Source organism: Stegostoma tigrinum, chromosome 36, assembly GCF_030684315.1.
Source record: "Stegostoma tigrinum isolate sSteTig4 chromosome 36, sSteTig4.hap1, whole genome shotgun sequence".
NCBI lineage: Eukaryota > Metazoa > Chordata > Chondrichthyes > Orectolobiformes > Stegostomatidae > Stegostoma > Stegostoma tigrinum.
In genome coordinates, this window is record NC_081389.1 from 8547522 (window position 1) to 8562693 (window position 15172).

General features: G+C 42.2%; 1 protein-coding gene across 1 annotated transcript; it reads right to left on the reverse strand.

Moving 5' to 3' along the window:
* Positions 1–1211: 1211 nt before the first annotated feature.
* Positions 1212–11823, reverse strand: LOC125446749 (maestro heat-like repeat-containing protein family member 1). Its single transcript, XM_048520520.2, has 4 exons — positions 11716–11823; positions 6110–11020; positions 3315–3477; positions 1212–1483 (listed from the first exon to the last, which is right to left on the reverse strand). Exons 1-4 carry the CDS (start codon positions 11821–11823, stop codon positions 1212–1214), a joined length of 5454 nt encoding a protein of 1817 aa, XP_048376477.2.
* Positions 11824–15172: the final 3349 nt, after the last annotated feature.

The following is a 15172-nucleotide window of genomic DNA, read 5'->3' on the forward strand; positions in this document are numbered from 1 at the left end:
ACTGGAAACCCCTTTCTATTTGCAAAGAAAAAGATCCATTGACCCTTACCTTTTTACTTTCTGTCACTGTGCCAATTATCAATCCACCATCCCATCCCTGTCTCCCATCAGTTTTCATCTTTCTGATCAGTCTGTCCTACAGGAACTTGTCAAATCCCTTACTAAGATCCATGCAGACAACATCAGCTCAACTACACTCAACAACTCCCCTAGTTATTTTCTTAAAAAAAATTAAGACATAACCTTTCCTTAACAAGGTGATTCTGCCTAATCCTAATCAGTGACAGGTCATCTTCAGAATTGTTTCGAGTACTATGTTCTCCAATGGAGGCAAAGTGACCAATCTATAGTTGTTTAACATATTGTTTGCACCCATTTAAAATGATGGGATGACATTTGCACACTGTCAATCACTTAATACTTTACCTGTATCTAATAAAGATTGGAAAATGATCCTTAGAGCATCCATTATTTCCTCCTTGGCTTTCTCTAACAGCGTAAGCTACAATCCATCTGGTCCTGGTGATTTATCCACCCTCATGGATGTCACTCCTTCTGGTTTTTTTCTTTCACTTTATGTTTAGATTTTCTTGAAAAGTGGCAATCTTACATAATTTACAACTTCACCTCTTTGTTTTTATGAAAGAATATATCTCCAGATTTCTGAGAGGAGACTCTGCTCAGAGGTCCCTCAGAAATGTGGAGACACACTTCCATTCTAGCAGTCCTGAAATATATCACAAAAGTCAAGCCAGAGTGAGATATTCTGTTTGGTGGCCAGCTCTCTCAACATTGTTGGACAAGTTTATATCAAGCTGAATCACTTGCGGCATTGCAGGCAAATACAGGAGCTAGAATGAGTCCTTTAGATAATATCAAGAGACAGAGGGTAACTATGAGCTTGCATAAAAAATAATAAAGACTTAGATGGCTTAAATATCTGGGATCCCAGAGGGAAAAATCAGATTGAAATTGTAAGACTTGGAAATGAACGCATAATTGTATCACTAGATAGATAGAAGACAAAAATATGCACAGATGTGAAGCAGGGATTACATCATTGAAGAGGATCTTTGCAACAAATGGAATTCCACACTTTGCCATCTCAGTGATTGGAGTCGAATTTGCCAACGAGTACTTCAAAGAATTCACAGAATCACATGGATTTGTCCAAACTACCTTCTCACCAAGGGGCAGAGGATGACCATTGACTACTCTGCTGGGCACAGCAGTAGCAAATGAAACTCAATCTGAAAAACTGTGGGGGAATTCACTTGGGGTGGATTAATGAAACAAGCGCTTAACCCAATAGGACTCTGGAAAACACTGAAGATCAGAGGCACCATGTTGTGCATGTCCACAGATCGCTGAGCATAACAGGGCAGGTAGATAAGATGGTTAAGAAGGCTTGAGGAGGTATAAGTGCCTGTATTTGATTTATTTCTTGTCTCGTTACATAATACAGTGAAAAGCGTTGTATTAGCTGAGGGACAGAATACAAGAGCAGTAAATATATGAAACTCTGGTTAGGGCATCCTTGGAATATAGGATGCAGTTCTGGTCACTGCATTATAGGAAGGATATAATTATACTTTTGATTTGACAGCACACTAACTGGCCTGAGGTATGAGGAAAGATTAGGTTAGGGTTAGGTTTGTTTCCCTGCAAGAGTGAAGGTTGAGATTGGATGTGATTGAGGTGTATAAGATTGAGGGGCATAGATAGGCAGATAAAAAGGCACTTTTTCCTTCAGCGAAAGGGTCAATGACCACAGGGCATAGATTTAAGCTGAGAAGTAAATGGCTCAGAAGAGAAACTCTTTCACTTAGTGGGAGACTGGAACTCACTTCCCAAGTCAGAGTCAAAAATCACACAACACCAGGTTATAGTCCAACAGGTTTATTTGAAAACACTGGCTTTCTAACCTCTGCTCCTTGGAGCTCTGTTCCTGAGGAAGGAGCAGAGTTCCAAAAGCTTGTGTTTTCAAATAAACCTGTGGGGCTATATCCCAGTATCATGTGATTTTTGAACTTATCCGGCCCAGTTGAACATCGGCACCTCATGCTTGACTAAGAGATGTTTGAGTAGTATTTCAATATTCTCATGTGTAGCTATAGCCTCAAGGGCTGTGGACCAAAGCTGGAAATTTGGATTAGTGTCATCAGATCTTTGTTGACCGATATGGATAGAAAGGGCTAAATGGCCTCCTTCTACTCATAAATACTGGTGAGTCTGTACCCATAAGCCAATGGTGAAGCTGATAGAAGATTCATTACGGTGAAAGTATTGTCGAAGTAGAACAATGACATTCAGTTCTTAATTCTGACCTATTGTTCAACTCCACTTCAGAATGCTTTCATGTGAACCCTCACATTACAGGAAGACTAGAAATTCAATTCTCAGCTTTCTCACGTACACTTGAGGACAAGATTACTTGAAACCATGGGGTAGAAGGAGGATGAGTACCTTTCCAATCAGATTCACAGCTATGACAAATCCTACATATTACACAGTCTACCAGACCTCTACGCAGGGAGAAACACTTAGGCCAACATGGTTATAGTTCGATCTCATTCAAACTGAAAATGGCATAATGTGATGGGAACAGACATGCATTAATTTCTATCCACAAGCAACCTTCCACATAGAGAAAGCACTCATCAGTGCAATCAAGCAAATCAGAAATGCTGCATTGGCAAAAAGATACAGGTGTTCAACTAATTGCTGGCCCAAAGTCAACTGTCAATCCTCCTTCTGCCCAGCAGAACCCATCAGACTACACAGAGCACTCAAATTCCCAATATCTTCGAAGAAGCTGAGGCCAGTTAGAATGTATAGAACACAATCCCTACAGTGTGTAAGCAGACCATTTGGTCCATCAAGTTCACACCAACCCTCCAAAGAGCATCCTACTCAGACTCACCCCCAATATACTATCCCTGTAATCTGGCTAATCCACATAGTCTGCACATTCCTGAATGCTATGGGCAGTTTAGCATGTCCAATCCACCTAACCTGCACACCTTTTGACTGTGGGAGGAAAACTGGGCACCTGGAAGAAAGCTATGCAGACACAGGGATAATGTGCACACTCCACACAGACAGTCACCCAAGGGTGGAATTGAACCCGGTCCCTGGTGCTTTGAGGCAGCAGTACTAACGCTGAGCCACCGTTCCATCCCAAATTGTTTTGGGTGGATGAGTGAAACTGCTATAATTGTAGTCCCTGCAGCTGAGTCAGAGACCTGGGGAGAGGTGTAATATAACAGATAGAATCAGAGACTTGGGGAGAGGTGTAGTATATAAGGGATTACCTTTGCCTATGAAATATGCCAACACAACGTTTACATCATCATAGGAAGTGAGCCACACTGAAATGACATTGTTTTGGCAGCCTTGTGACAAGATGAGGTCACAGTAAGATGTTTCATAAATACAGTTAATCCATTCCTCATCTTCGTAGACACTGTAAAAATTCTTTAGTAGCACAGTGAGACCGGGAATATTATGGAGCTCTCAGTGTTTTATTTGTGCCTGGAATGTAGGGCCACAGCTGTCCATTGTAAAAAACTCATTTTTTTTAAGGTTAACTTTTCAATGAATCTAATTATAAGTTTGATCCCAGTGGATTAAAGGATCACAGTACTGGAACTTTCATGCATTTTGTGTGCTGCAATCCTGTATTACATTCACTTAATTTGTTTAATTCTCTTAGAGCCTGAAAATCTATCAATCACAGCTTTGAATGCAATTAGCTAATCGTTCTCCAGGATGGAGAAATCCAAAGCTTCACAACTCTGTCAGCAAAGAGCATGAATGATATTGGGATGGGTTTGAGCATAGGAATTAAATCAGAGAAGAGAGAACACAGTTAAATGAAATAAAGATTGAAGTAATTGTGATGGGCAAATGCTCATAAACACGATAAATATCATAGCAAATTTGGGCTGGTGGAATTTATCATTGATACACGATTGTGCGGAAAGTTTGCCGTTATAGGAAGGATGCTGAACACAAGAGAGGGGAAGAAAGTAGATTCACCAGGAAGTGGGCACGTATGAGGAAAAGATAGATGATGGAAATTTGAGTTGCCTTTATTTGACAGGTAGGCCTTGTTTGCGAGTAAATGTTCTGGAGGGAATTTGAGAGCAGAGCAGTAGATGACTGCCAGAGGCTAGAAGGAATATGAGTCTGGATGACTGCTGAGGTTAACCCACTGAGCCCTAGCTGAACACTCAAGTCAGAGACATGAGGGTGTCAGCTTTGGGACTAATGCCCTTGTGGAGGCTGGTGCAAGAGCTAGAATGAGCTCTTTAAATATTACCAAGAGACTGAGGGTAAGTACAGGCTCGCCTAAAGGATAGTAAAGATTTAGGTGGCAGAAATTTCAGGGAGACCAGAGGGTAACATTGGATTAAAACGGTAACACTTAGAAATGAACATATTTTTCGCATCTGAGGCACACAAAACTGTTCGGACCAGTCCATGTCATTTGCAACAAAAACAGAATTTGCTGGAAAAGCTCATCAGATCCGGCATCATCTGTGAAGGAAAATATCAAAGTTAACATTTCGGCTCTGGTGACCTGAGCTTCTGAGGAAGGGTCACCAGACCCGAAACGTTAACTCTGATTCATTTCATCACAGACGCTGCCAGACCTGCTGGGCTTTTCCAACAATCTCTGTTTTTGTTCCTGATTTACAGCATCTGCAGTTCTTCAGGTTCTTATGCTTCATTTGCAAGTTTTACTGTTACAGCACACCTTGTTTTATCCAGTACCTTGTGAACCAGCACTCTTGATAAACTGGCAAAAATTATATATCTGAAATACTATGAAGTTTAATGAATTAGCCTGTCCAACTATTATTTTTTTTAAATGTAATTACCTCAATGTAAGTATATTTGTTCAACCAAATGGCCACGCAAAATATCAACAGTTGATTCAATTTCGAGTCAATTTCTCTTGAATACCATAATGTCCAACTATCAGTTGAGGATTCAGTGAGGAGGCTCTCTGCTGCTAAGTTTTATTTAAGGCAATTTTGCATTGTTATTTAAGTGATTTATGCTGTAACTAAAGTATAACAGTGATGTGTATACCTCCTGCATTACATTTCTGTTACTTAGCGTGTGTTTATATATTGATTATGTATACCTCTTGATTATCCAGAATATTGGATCAATTCTCACATTCCTGGTCCCATAGGTGCTGGATAATAAAATGGTTACTGGGAGATTCATTAGAACAGACTCAGGGATAAGACACTTCAATAATGTGCAACATCTAAGGTACCTGGGATTTTATTTTCTCCTTGCAGCACGGAAGACTTAACAGAGTCATGCAAAATCATGGATGGTTTTGAGAAATTAGATAGGAGCAAAATAGTTTCCAGTGACTAAAAATTGTGTAGGCAAAAAACATTAATGATAAATAACCTGCAAAAGAGCCAGTTGAGAAGGGGTGGGAGGATGAGGAAGTTTCATTTACTCTACACAGGAGAGTGAGCAAGAAGCAGATTCCAAAATAATTTGGAATGAACTGAATTCGATCAATACTTGGAGGGGAAAGAAATTGCAGCGTTGTGTGGCCCAAGCAGGAAACAAACTGCATTGCTCCATCAAAGGAAAGTGTAAAGTGGAAGCAGCAGCGATGAATTAAGACAGGAATGAGCAGAGCAAACAACCTGTGAGAGCAACACCAAGGATTGATACAACCATGTGATTAGAGGAGAGGACATTGAGGGAAGTTGGAGACGTATTAGGAGGAGGACCCAAGAAGGGACTAGAGCAAACCTATAAACGACCAAAAAAAAGACAAGCAATTTTTTAAAGGCAGAAAGTAAAACATAAATTTATAATTTAATCCAAAAATATTATTTAAAATACATTCAGATTGTTCTTCTTGTAAATGATTTTGCAGCTTATCACTTGTGATGTCCTTTACAGAGGTTCAAGTGGTTAAAAAGAAACTTACAGCTTTCCACCTGGGACTCTAACTTGTTGACAGAACAGCCCAAGCTGGTTCCATAGCAATGATATCTTGCTCTCAGCCCTTTTTGATCTCACTCCTCACAGCGCTTGATCCTCAGCACATGTAGAGGTACTGTACTGCCTTGGCAGCTTTGAGTCGGACACTTTTCACCGGATCAGAAAGGAGAATATTGATCTCTTCACAAATAGGGTCTACGGAGGCCATGAAATAATCTGTCGCTACATTGTACATGAGCAAACCTATCAGGGTGACAGCATTTTCTCTTATCTCAGGTTGTGCGTTTTTAAAGAAGGCAGCACAGCTTGTTATATAGAAGATGACCTTATCAGGCAATTCTCTGCTAATGTGCTTGGAGATGTCACTTAAATATGTCTCATAATCGAGTGTCGCGTCCTCCAGACAGAGCTCTTGAAGCATTTTACTCAGGCCCTCTGATGCCATGATTGGTCCTATCAAATTCAGCACTGATTTGCAGACTTTGCGCACCTCCTGGCTTCTATCATTGAGATGTAGCAGCAAGCTGATCAGGGTCGAATGGAAGTGTTCTATTAATGCAGCATCAGGCTGAACTTTGGCAACTGGGATTATTTTCTCAAGGACTTGAAACGCTGACGTTCTCACTTGATCCTGCTTGTATTCGAAAAGAGCCTCAATTGTAAGTGCCACATCCACCAGAATAGGGTCTGCAAAATTTCCCTGCAGCTGACCTAAGATCTTTGCAATGCTTGACATTGCCTCAATTGTTATGAGACTGTTGGATTTAGAGTACTTGTGTATCATTGCAACCATTATAGATAACAACTTGGCTGAGTATTTTTCTACCTTTTGAGAGGCTGCAACATTTCCTAAACCTTTCAGAGCCAGACACTGGACAGTGGGAGATGTATCAATCAAGCTTCGAAGCAAGCTTGCCACAAGAGTATCTGTGAGAGATAATTCCAAAGTCACGGAGTGATTTAAGAGCTCTGCAAAGAAGGCAGCCACAGTGATCCGGTGTTTCTCATGGACATTAGCAAGGAAAGGGATGAGTTGCTCCACAATGCTGATCAGGTGAGGGACAGCGCATGTGGCTATTGCACTGGCCAACAGCATAACTCCCTCACGGTGTTTCTCTGGACTCTTGATGTGGTCCCAACTTCCTATTTTTGCAATGTTTATATCTCTCTTTCTCTGTGTCAAGACAGCTTGTAATATCTCGATGGCGTAATTAAAAACATCAGTGGTACCAGGTTCTTCCATCAGACTGACAGTTTTCCAGTCCTTTGGCTTTCTTGAAAATTCCCTAGGATACCAGATCTGGACGCTGGAACTGAGATAAATTAGAATCGTGCAGAACAACTGTGGGTACAGAAGGTTTATAATACTTTCTGATTTTGGACTGCATATCATTGCATGAAGAGCACTCATAACAACTAAAGACTGCTGCGTTACCGATCTTGTCATCTTTTGGACAAAGCGTTCCTTCCTATCATCATACAGTAACTTTAAATTATCCAGTAGGTACTTTACAGAAGCCTTTGCGACCACATTGTCACTCAGCAGAGATTGCCATATCTCACTATTGTATGCACGGAATGGAATTTGGTACTTGAGGAGAAAGGGCAAAATCATCAGCACATTCTGTGAAGCCAGAATCGAGATAATATGTATCACAGCACGAATTATCTGAGGTTCCGTGATGGACTGCAACTGATCATACAGAACTTTGATTATCCCAGGGATGTCATTAAGGACGGCTCCACACTTCCTTACGAGAACATTCATAACAATAGAAGCCACAAAGGAGCCATTTAATTGCTCGTCAGTGAGTCCTTTCGAAAGAGTGAAGAGAAGAGTGTCTACCTGGTCATGAGCCATGCACTTTGACAGGACTTTACCAATATCAGTGCACACACGATAGAGGGTATCACTGTTGGTGTCTTTTAATCCACCTTCGATGGCTTTCAGATGTTCCACTGCTCCACCTCTTTGGTTTCTAGGGAACCTTTCCAACTGTAACTGTATGCAAAGCAGTAGATATAAACATTCGATGGCTGTTTTCCTCACAATGAGTGATGGATCTGAGCATCGAAGCACAATGCATCCAGTTACAGCAGCCAAGTTATAAGATGTAGATTTTCCATTAATGTCAGTTTCTTCCAGATAAAATTTCAGGAGGTGTAGAGTGGTCTCCAATGATTTTTCACGTTCATAGTACTTTGTGGATTCTATCCAAACCATCATGTTGTTAAAAAGAAGCTGAAGACCGTCAGGTGACAAATGGTAAATTAGAAATTGCTTCAGAAAATTTTCTAGAGATGCCAGCGTCTCATTGTAAAGTTCCTGCTTCTTGACTACGTTCATGTCTTTACTTTCATTGGCATTGATGCCATCCAAATATGCCAGGCTGAAAACACTATTCAAACACACTTTAACCAATTCCGTATGGTTGCTTAATAAAGGCTCCACAATAATAAGAGCTGCGCAAGCATCTATGGCAGCCTTTCGGATGGATGTTTTCATGGTATCCCTTGGCTCAGCCTTGATGAAGTCTTGCAGATAGCTGACCAGCTCAGCTTTCCTGGCCAACTGGTAGCTGGCTTGGTCTTCCATGGAGAGGATCACCTTGGCCATGAGGGTTATTGTCTTTATCAGACTTAGCTTCATTGTTGTGTCCTTGACCTGAACCCTCATTCCTAAAATCTTCATGTTGAAATGGTTAAGGACATTCTGAAGAATGTCAGTCTCCAATCTTGGTAAAATAAGCTCCTTTTGAGAATACCAAATTAAATACCCATAGCTTAAAATGAGTGTGCTTCTCACTTTCATTATCTCAATGCTACCCTGGTCTTTCATTATCTGATAGAAGCTCGCAGTCTTCTTAAAAATATTCAGCTTTGAACAGTCCTTCAATGCAGTTAAGCTGATATCCAAATGGGTGCGGGCACACAGGCCAATTCCAATAGCTGCACCCTCCCTTTCTAAAGCTTCATCATGACGGACAATCTGCAACATCTCATGAAGTTTCTTCTTTACCACTTCCTGGTTTTGGGTCAGCTGCAATACTATCCCCAAACATTTGTAGAGAAACCCCTTCTGCTGGGGAGGAGGGTGAAATCTATAAAGGTATTTGCTCATCACTTCACTCAGGTGGACAATCCACACCTCGTCTTCTATCTCCTCCAGGGTTTGGCATAAAACACGTAGCAGTTTCTCTTCCCACTGATTCTGAAGCAGCTGATACTTCGGATATTCTCGAAGATAATCCATTAGAATTGGGAGTTCTTTGTCCCATACTTTCACTGCTGCAGGATGAATGTTAATACCCAGGACGTGCAGTAAAGATAGGGCAGGGATTCCTTGACCATTCCCTTCATAAGGGGATGAAGACACGGTCAACAGTCGTGTCAGTAATGCCTGGCAATTTGGAAGGTTTACATGCTCCTCATAATTTAAAACAAACTCTGTTGCTCCAGCTTTCTGTTTCTTTGTTCCAAGGTACACCAGGGAACTACAGATCGTAGCTAAGGCATTGGTGTACCTTACTGGGATCACAAACTCTAACAACAATGGCCAGAGAAGGTTATCGATGTTCAGAGTTGTGGTAAGTTCTTCCACCAATTTTTCATACTGCCTCTTTACGTCTCTATCTATAACCATATGGCCAAAATCCTCTCTCCTTTCACTGATTTCAAAACCTTTCTTGTGCTCCAGAGTGGGCAGTGCACACTGTTCAATTATGAACTCAATCAGTTCTACTCCTCCATCCATTTCTAGATAGCCTTGAGTGGCCATTGAGTTTATCACCTGGGTAAGTGCTCCCTTCACTCTGTTACTTCTCATTGTAATCGGCAGTGCAAGACTCCTCAGAATCTGATTCTTCTGGCTTTCCAGGCGTGAAGGGATATTACTGATCAGGTAGCTCATTATCGCCAGTGCTCCCAGTAGAATTTGCTCATCGTTAATTTCCAATTCCAGTAAAAGGAATTTTATTATCTGGTCAGTAAAGGCTGGTGACAGGAGTTTGAAGCAGCAAAAGAGTTTACTTCTTTGGGCTTCGGCTAACGGGTTGGTGGGTTGATCCATAGTAATACAGACCTGTTGATGTAAAACCATTAGTAGACAATCCAGATGCAGCACCAACATTTTACTGTCTCTTTCCATGGTAGTTTGCAATACACCACACATAGCCTTAGTGATAGAAAGATCACTGGCTGTTTTCTGGTACATAGATAAAATGGTTGGAATGAGTACGGGTAGCTCGTTCTCCACTTTGTCATTAGGTAGCAGATAGGAGATCTGGCCAATTGCTTCGACCACTGCCACGTTCACCTTGGATTCCTTCGCGTTCAACCAGAAGTGGAAAAATATATCATAAGCAGCAGAAAACTCGTCGTAGAAAGCTTTCTTCCTTAGTAGAGGTTGTGAGGTCTTCTCTGTGTTTGAAATGTAAGTGAGAATGCTCTTACTGAAAAGGCTGAAGGCATAGCAGAACACCCACTTCATTCTCTCACATGTCTCAATGCGCAGCATCAGGAGCATTGTTTCCAGCAAAGGTTTGAGCAATGGGACAATACAATACACCTTCTCACAACATAAGTTTGCAAGAGTTAGTATAACGTAAAAATTTATGGCGATCGGCCGATGGAATATTGACTGCAGTTCAGTGAAAACTTCAGTGGGGTAGCTACAGCCCACAATAAGCAGGAGATTACTAGCAGTTTCCTTGTGTCCATCAGTAACATTTGTTAATTTGGTCATTTCTGTCAAAGCCAAAGAGATGATTTTTTTTGACAGTGGCCGACTTAAGTGTGAAGAGCTGTCCTTCACAATCACAAAGATGCTCTTCAATACAGTAATGCGTTGGAACAATGGCAAATTCTGGTGCTCAGTTAGAAACTTGCGAAGGAAAAGCAGAACTCTTTTCCTTTTCGTGTGGCCCAGTTCCTGTAAGGAATCGATCACTCTCAGCCGAACCAGTTCATTATTGTCGGAACACAAGCCCAGAATCGCACGAATCCAAGCTTCCACCTTCATAATCACTACTTTCTTTCGATTAAAAACTCACTCACAAACCAAAGTGGGCACGCTCCTCATTTCTAGACATATTTTCTGAAACGGTCCTCTAATTCATTGGCTCACTTGTAAATAATTGTCATCTTTTAATTACTTTATCAACTGATGTCACGGAATTTGCGAACAACCAATTTTTGTTGTATTTCCCAAATTTTTATCAAATGCAAATATCCAACCTGCTTCCGAATAATAATGATTATGTTTGTTATGAGGAGCTTTGGGAATTTAATTAATTACAAATCACAATTCCAAAGTATTCAATGAGCTACATTCCAATTGTAAACCACAGAATGGTTAGATTTTTTTTTCATCTTGTTGAATTATTTGCATCTTCTTCAATTCAATATTTAAGCTCGTGTTGATTTCTCCTTAAATGAGAAGTAAATTTACCCATAGATTGTGATTTTCCTCAAGATTCAGTTCAATAAAGATTTAACCTGCTGGGGAACGTTTCGAGATGGTGATAAATACGCTCATGTAACACACATAAAATATTCAAAATACTGCTCCTGCTCTGTTGTTGACTGAAACACATCTCCAGCTGGGGGAGATTCTGCGATAGAGTTAGGGTGAAGGTTGTTTTCCCTGAACAGACGGACCCACAGAGTTTCTGATTCTGAGCGTTATGAATTGGATCGATGTTTTGAAATTTGAAAACTGTGGATTACCTTGAAGGATTTGGATTGAAGGATCTCTTCCTTGCTCTCCTCATGATCGATCACAAAGTTGAACTGCTGGATGTCCAGGCGGCCAAAGCCTTTATCTGAAAAAGCCATTGTGCCTGAAAAAATGGAGTCTTCGCGCAGTCACGAATCTCATTGTGATGTCTTGTGACTCAAGCTATCACATGACCTGTCAGATTGATGACCTCACTGGTAAGGACAACCTTCAGCTTTTGACTTGGTCATGCAGTTGTGGGTTGTTTGTAAATGTTGTCTTGAAAATATATCTCTAACAATATCCAGGTAGATAGATATAGGACTGATGTCAGAGCTAGGTTCTTTACTCAGAGAGTAGTAAGGGCATGGAATGCCCTGCCTGCAACATTAGTGGACTTGCCATGTTTAAGGGCATTTGAATGGTCTTCGGATAAACATATGGATGATAATAGAATAGTGTAGGTTAGATGGGCTTCAGATGGGTTCCACAGGTTGTCACAACATCAAGGGCCGAAGGGCCTGTACTGCGCTGTAATGCTCTATGTTCTACATTTCAGTGATAGCGGCGGAATAGTTCCAAGTCAAGATGGTGTGAAGCTCAGAAGTCGGATCATTCAGGTGGAAGGTGTTTCCGTCTCCTACTGCCCCTGTCTGGTTTGGACAGTGTTGTTGATGGAATGTGGAAGATCATATCGGACCATTATATGCTCCTGCTGACCTAGACAATAATCTAGTCAGAGGTGATGACTTTCCACATACTGGTTAACTGTTTTCTTCCTCATTCACAGAATATCGGTTCTGCTGGCCAATTTATTACTCACCTCCTGATTTGCCCAGGGGCAGCTAAAACTCAACCACATTGCTGTGGGTCTGGAGTCACATGTCAGCCAGACCAGATAAGGATGGCAGCCTCCTTCCCCAAAGGACATTAGTGAACCAGAGATAGTAGGAACTGCTGATGCTGGAGAATATGAGATAACAAGGCATAGAGCTGGATGAACATAGCAGGCCAAGCAGCATCAGAAGAGCAGGAAAGGTGATGTTTCAGGGCTATACTCGAAATGTCAGTTTTCCTGCTCCGCTGATGCAGCTTGGCCTGCTCATTAGTGGGCCAGATGGGCTTTTACAACAATCCTCAATAGTTTTATGGTCAGCATTAGACTCCTAATTCCAGATTGAATTCAAAGTGCACAAACTTCCTTGGCAGGATTTTGAACCAGGTCACCAGAACAGTTCCTGAATTATCAAATGTCACGTTACACCAACCACAGAGAGTTATGAACACAGCCCAGTCCATCACACAAGCCAAACCTCCATCCGCTGACTCCATCAATACTTCTCACAGCCAACATCATCAAAGACCCCTCCCACCCCAGTTATAATCTCGTCCAACCCCTTCTGTCGGGCAGAAGATAAAACAACTTAAATACATGTGCCAACAGATTCAAGAGTCTCCCACACTGTTATCAGACTTCTGAATAGACCTCTCAAATTTTAAATTTAATGTTGGCCTCTCTCTTTGTACACCTTCTCTGTAGCTGTAGCATGGTATTCCTCGCTCTGTTCTATCACCCTAATACACTTTATATGGCATGATTTGCTTGTACTGGATGCAAAACTAAACTTGCCACTGTACCTAGGTACATGTGACAGTTACAGATCAAATCAAAAATCATGCAAATTTAAGATAAATGTATTGCTTCCATTCTTCCAACTTCTACTTCAAAGGTTTTTGTGAGTCACAGGGAAGCAATTCAACAGTATTATCTTATGATTTCTTCATCCACCTCTTTATATCTACACAGAAATATCTACACACTTTAAATCATTGAAACATCTACCTGAATAAATGAATAATTCAGAAAGCACACAGGAAAAGGAGATAGTTTGCATCTAGCATGGGTCATGCAGTCACACATCACGTATTTTAAAAAAGGCATAATTGTTTTAAATATCCCAATAGCATTAAAGATCGCTGTACTTTAGCAATTAGGATGTCAAGATCTTGGATATGGTACAGATTCACTTGTCTTCAGCCAGCTTTTCCTGAGAGATACAATGGAGCCACTGGTCACCATTCTCAGGTACCAGCACAAACAGAATGTTATATCTTATCAAACGCTATGGCTGTGGTCTGTGCTTGAGTAAGTTTATTCATCATTTTCCCTTCTTTTTTATTCATTGTTTATTCAACTTTATTCCCTTATTCTGCTTAGGAAGGTGGTGGACAATTGCCTTCTTAAACCGGAGTAGCCTCTCAGGTATAGGGATACCCATAATGCTGCTTGAGTGGGAGTTTCAGAGTTTTAACCCAGTGTGCCTCACTCTGGGATCTGTTTCATTGCCCCCACTTGAGGGTCAAACTCATTGCCCCTTGCTCGCACTCTGGGGTCAGTCACATTGCCCCTTGCTCGCACTCTGGGGTCAGTCACATTGCCCCTTGCTCCCATTCTGGGGTCAGTCTCATTGCCCCTTGCTCCCACTCTGTGGGTCAGTCTCATTGCCCCTTGTTTCCACTCTGGGGTCAATCTCATTGCCCCTTGCTCCCACTCTGGGGTCAGTCTCATTGCCCCTTGCTCCCACTGTGGGGCCTGTCTCATTGCCCCTTGTTTCCACTCCGAGGTCAGTCTCATTGCCCCTTGCTCCCACTCTGGGGTCAGTGTCATTGCCCCTTGCTCCCACTCCGGGGTCAGTCACACTGCCCCTTGCTCCCACTCTGGGGTCAGTCTCCCTGCCTCTTGCTCCCACTCTGGGGTCAGTCTCATTGCCCCTTGCTCCCACTCTGGGGACTGTCTCATTGCCCCTTGCTCGCATTCTGGGGTCAGTCACATTGCCCCTTGCTCGCACTCTGGGGTCAGTCACATTGCCCCTTGCTCCCATTCTGGGGTCAGTCTCATTGCCCCTTGCTCCCACTCTGGGGTCAGTCTCATTGCCCCTTGCTTGCACTCTGGGTCAGTCTCATTGCCCCTTGCTCCCACTCTGGGGCCTGTCTCATTGCCCCTTGCTCCCACTGTGGGGCGTGTCTCATTGCCCCTTGTTTCCACTCCGGGGTCAGTCTCATTGCCCCTTGCTCCCACTCTGGGGTCAGTCTCACTGCCCCTTGCTCCCACTCTGGGGTCAGTCTCATTGCCCCTTGCTCCCACTCTGGGGCGTGTCTCATTGCCCCTTGTTTCCACTCTGGGGTCAGTCTCATTGCCCCTTGTTTCCACTCTGGGGTCAGTCTCATGCCCCTTGCTCCCACTGTGGGGTCAGTCTCATTGCCCCTTGCTCCCATTCTGGGGCCTGGGTCATTAAACCTCATTCCGCACTTGTGTTTGAAAAAGCACACTTCTTTTCTAGTTTTGCAATAGAATATGATTGAATTGCTCAGTGCTGTGAACAGACCTGAATGTTGATGCAGTATCTCTGTTGAGTTTTGTAGTCACCCAGGAGTTGCAGCACATTCTAATCCTTGAACTTTCCCTGG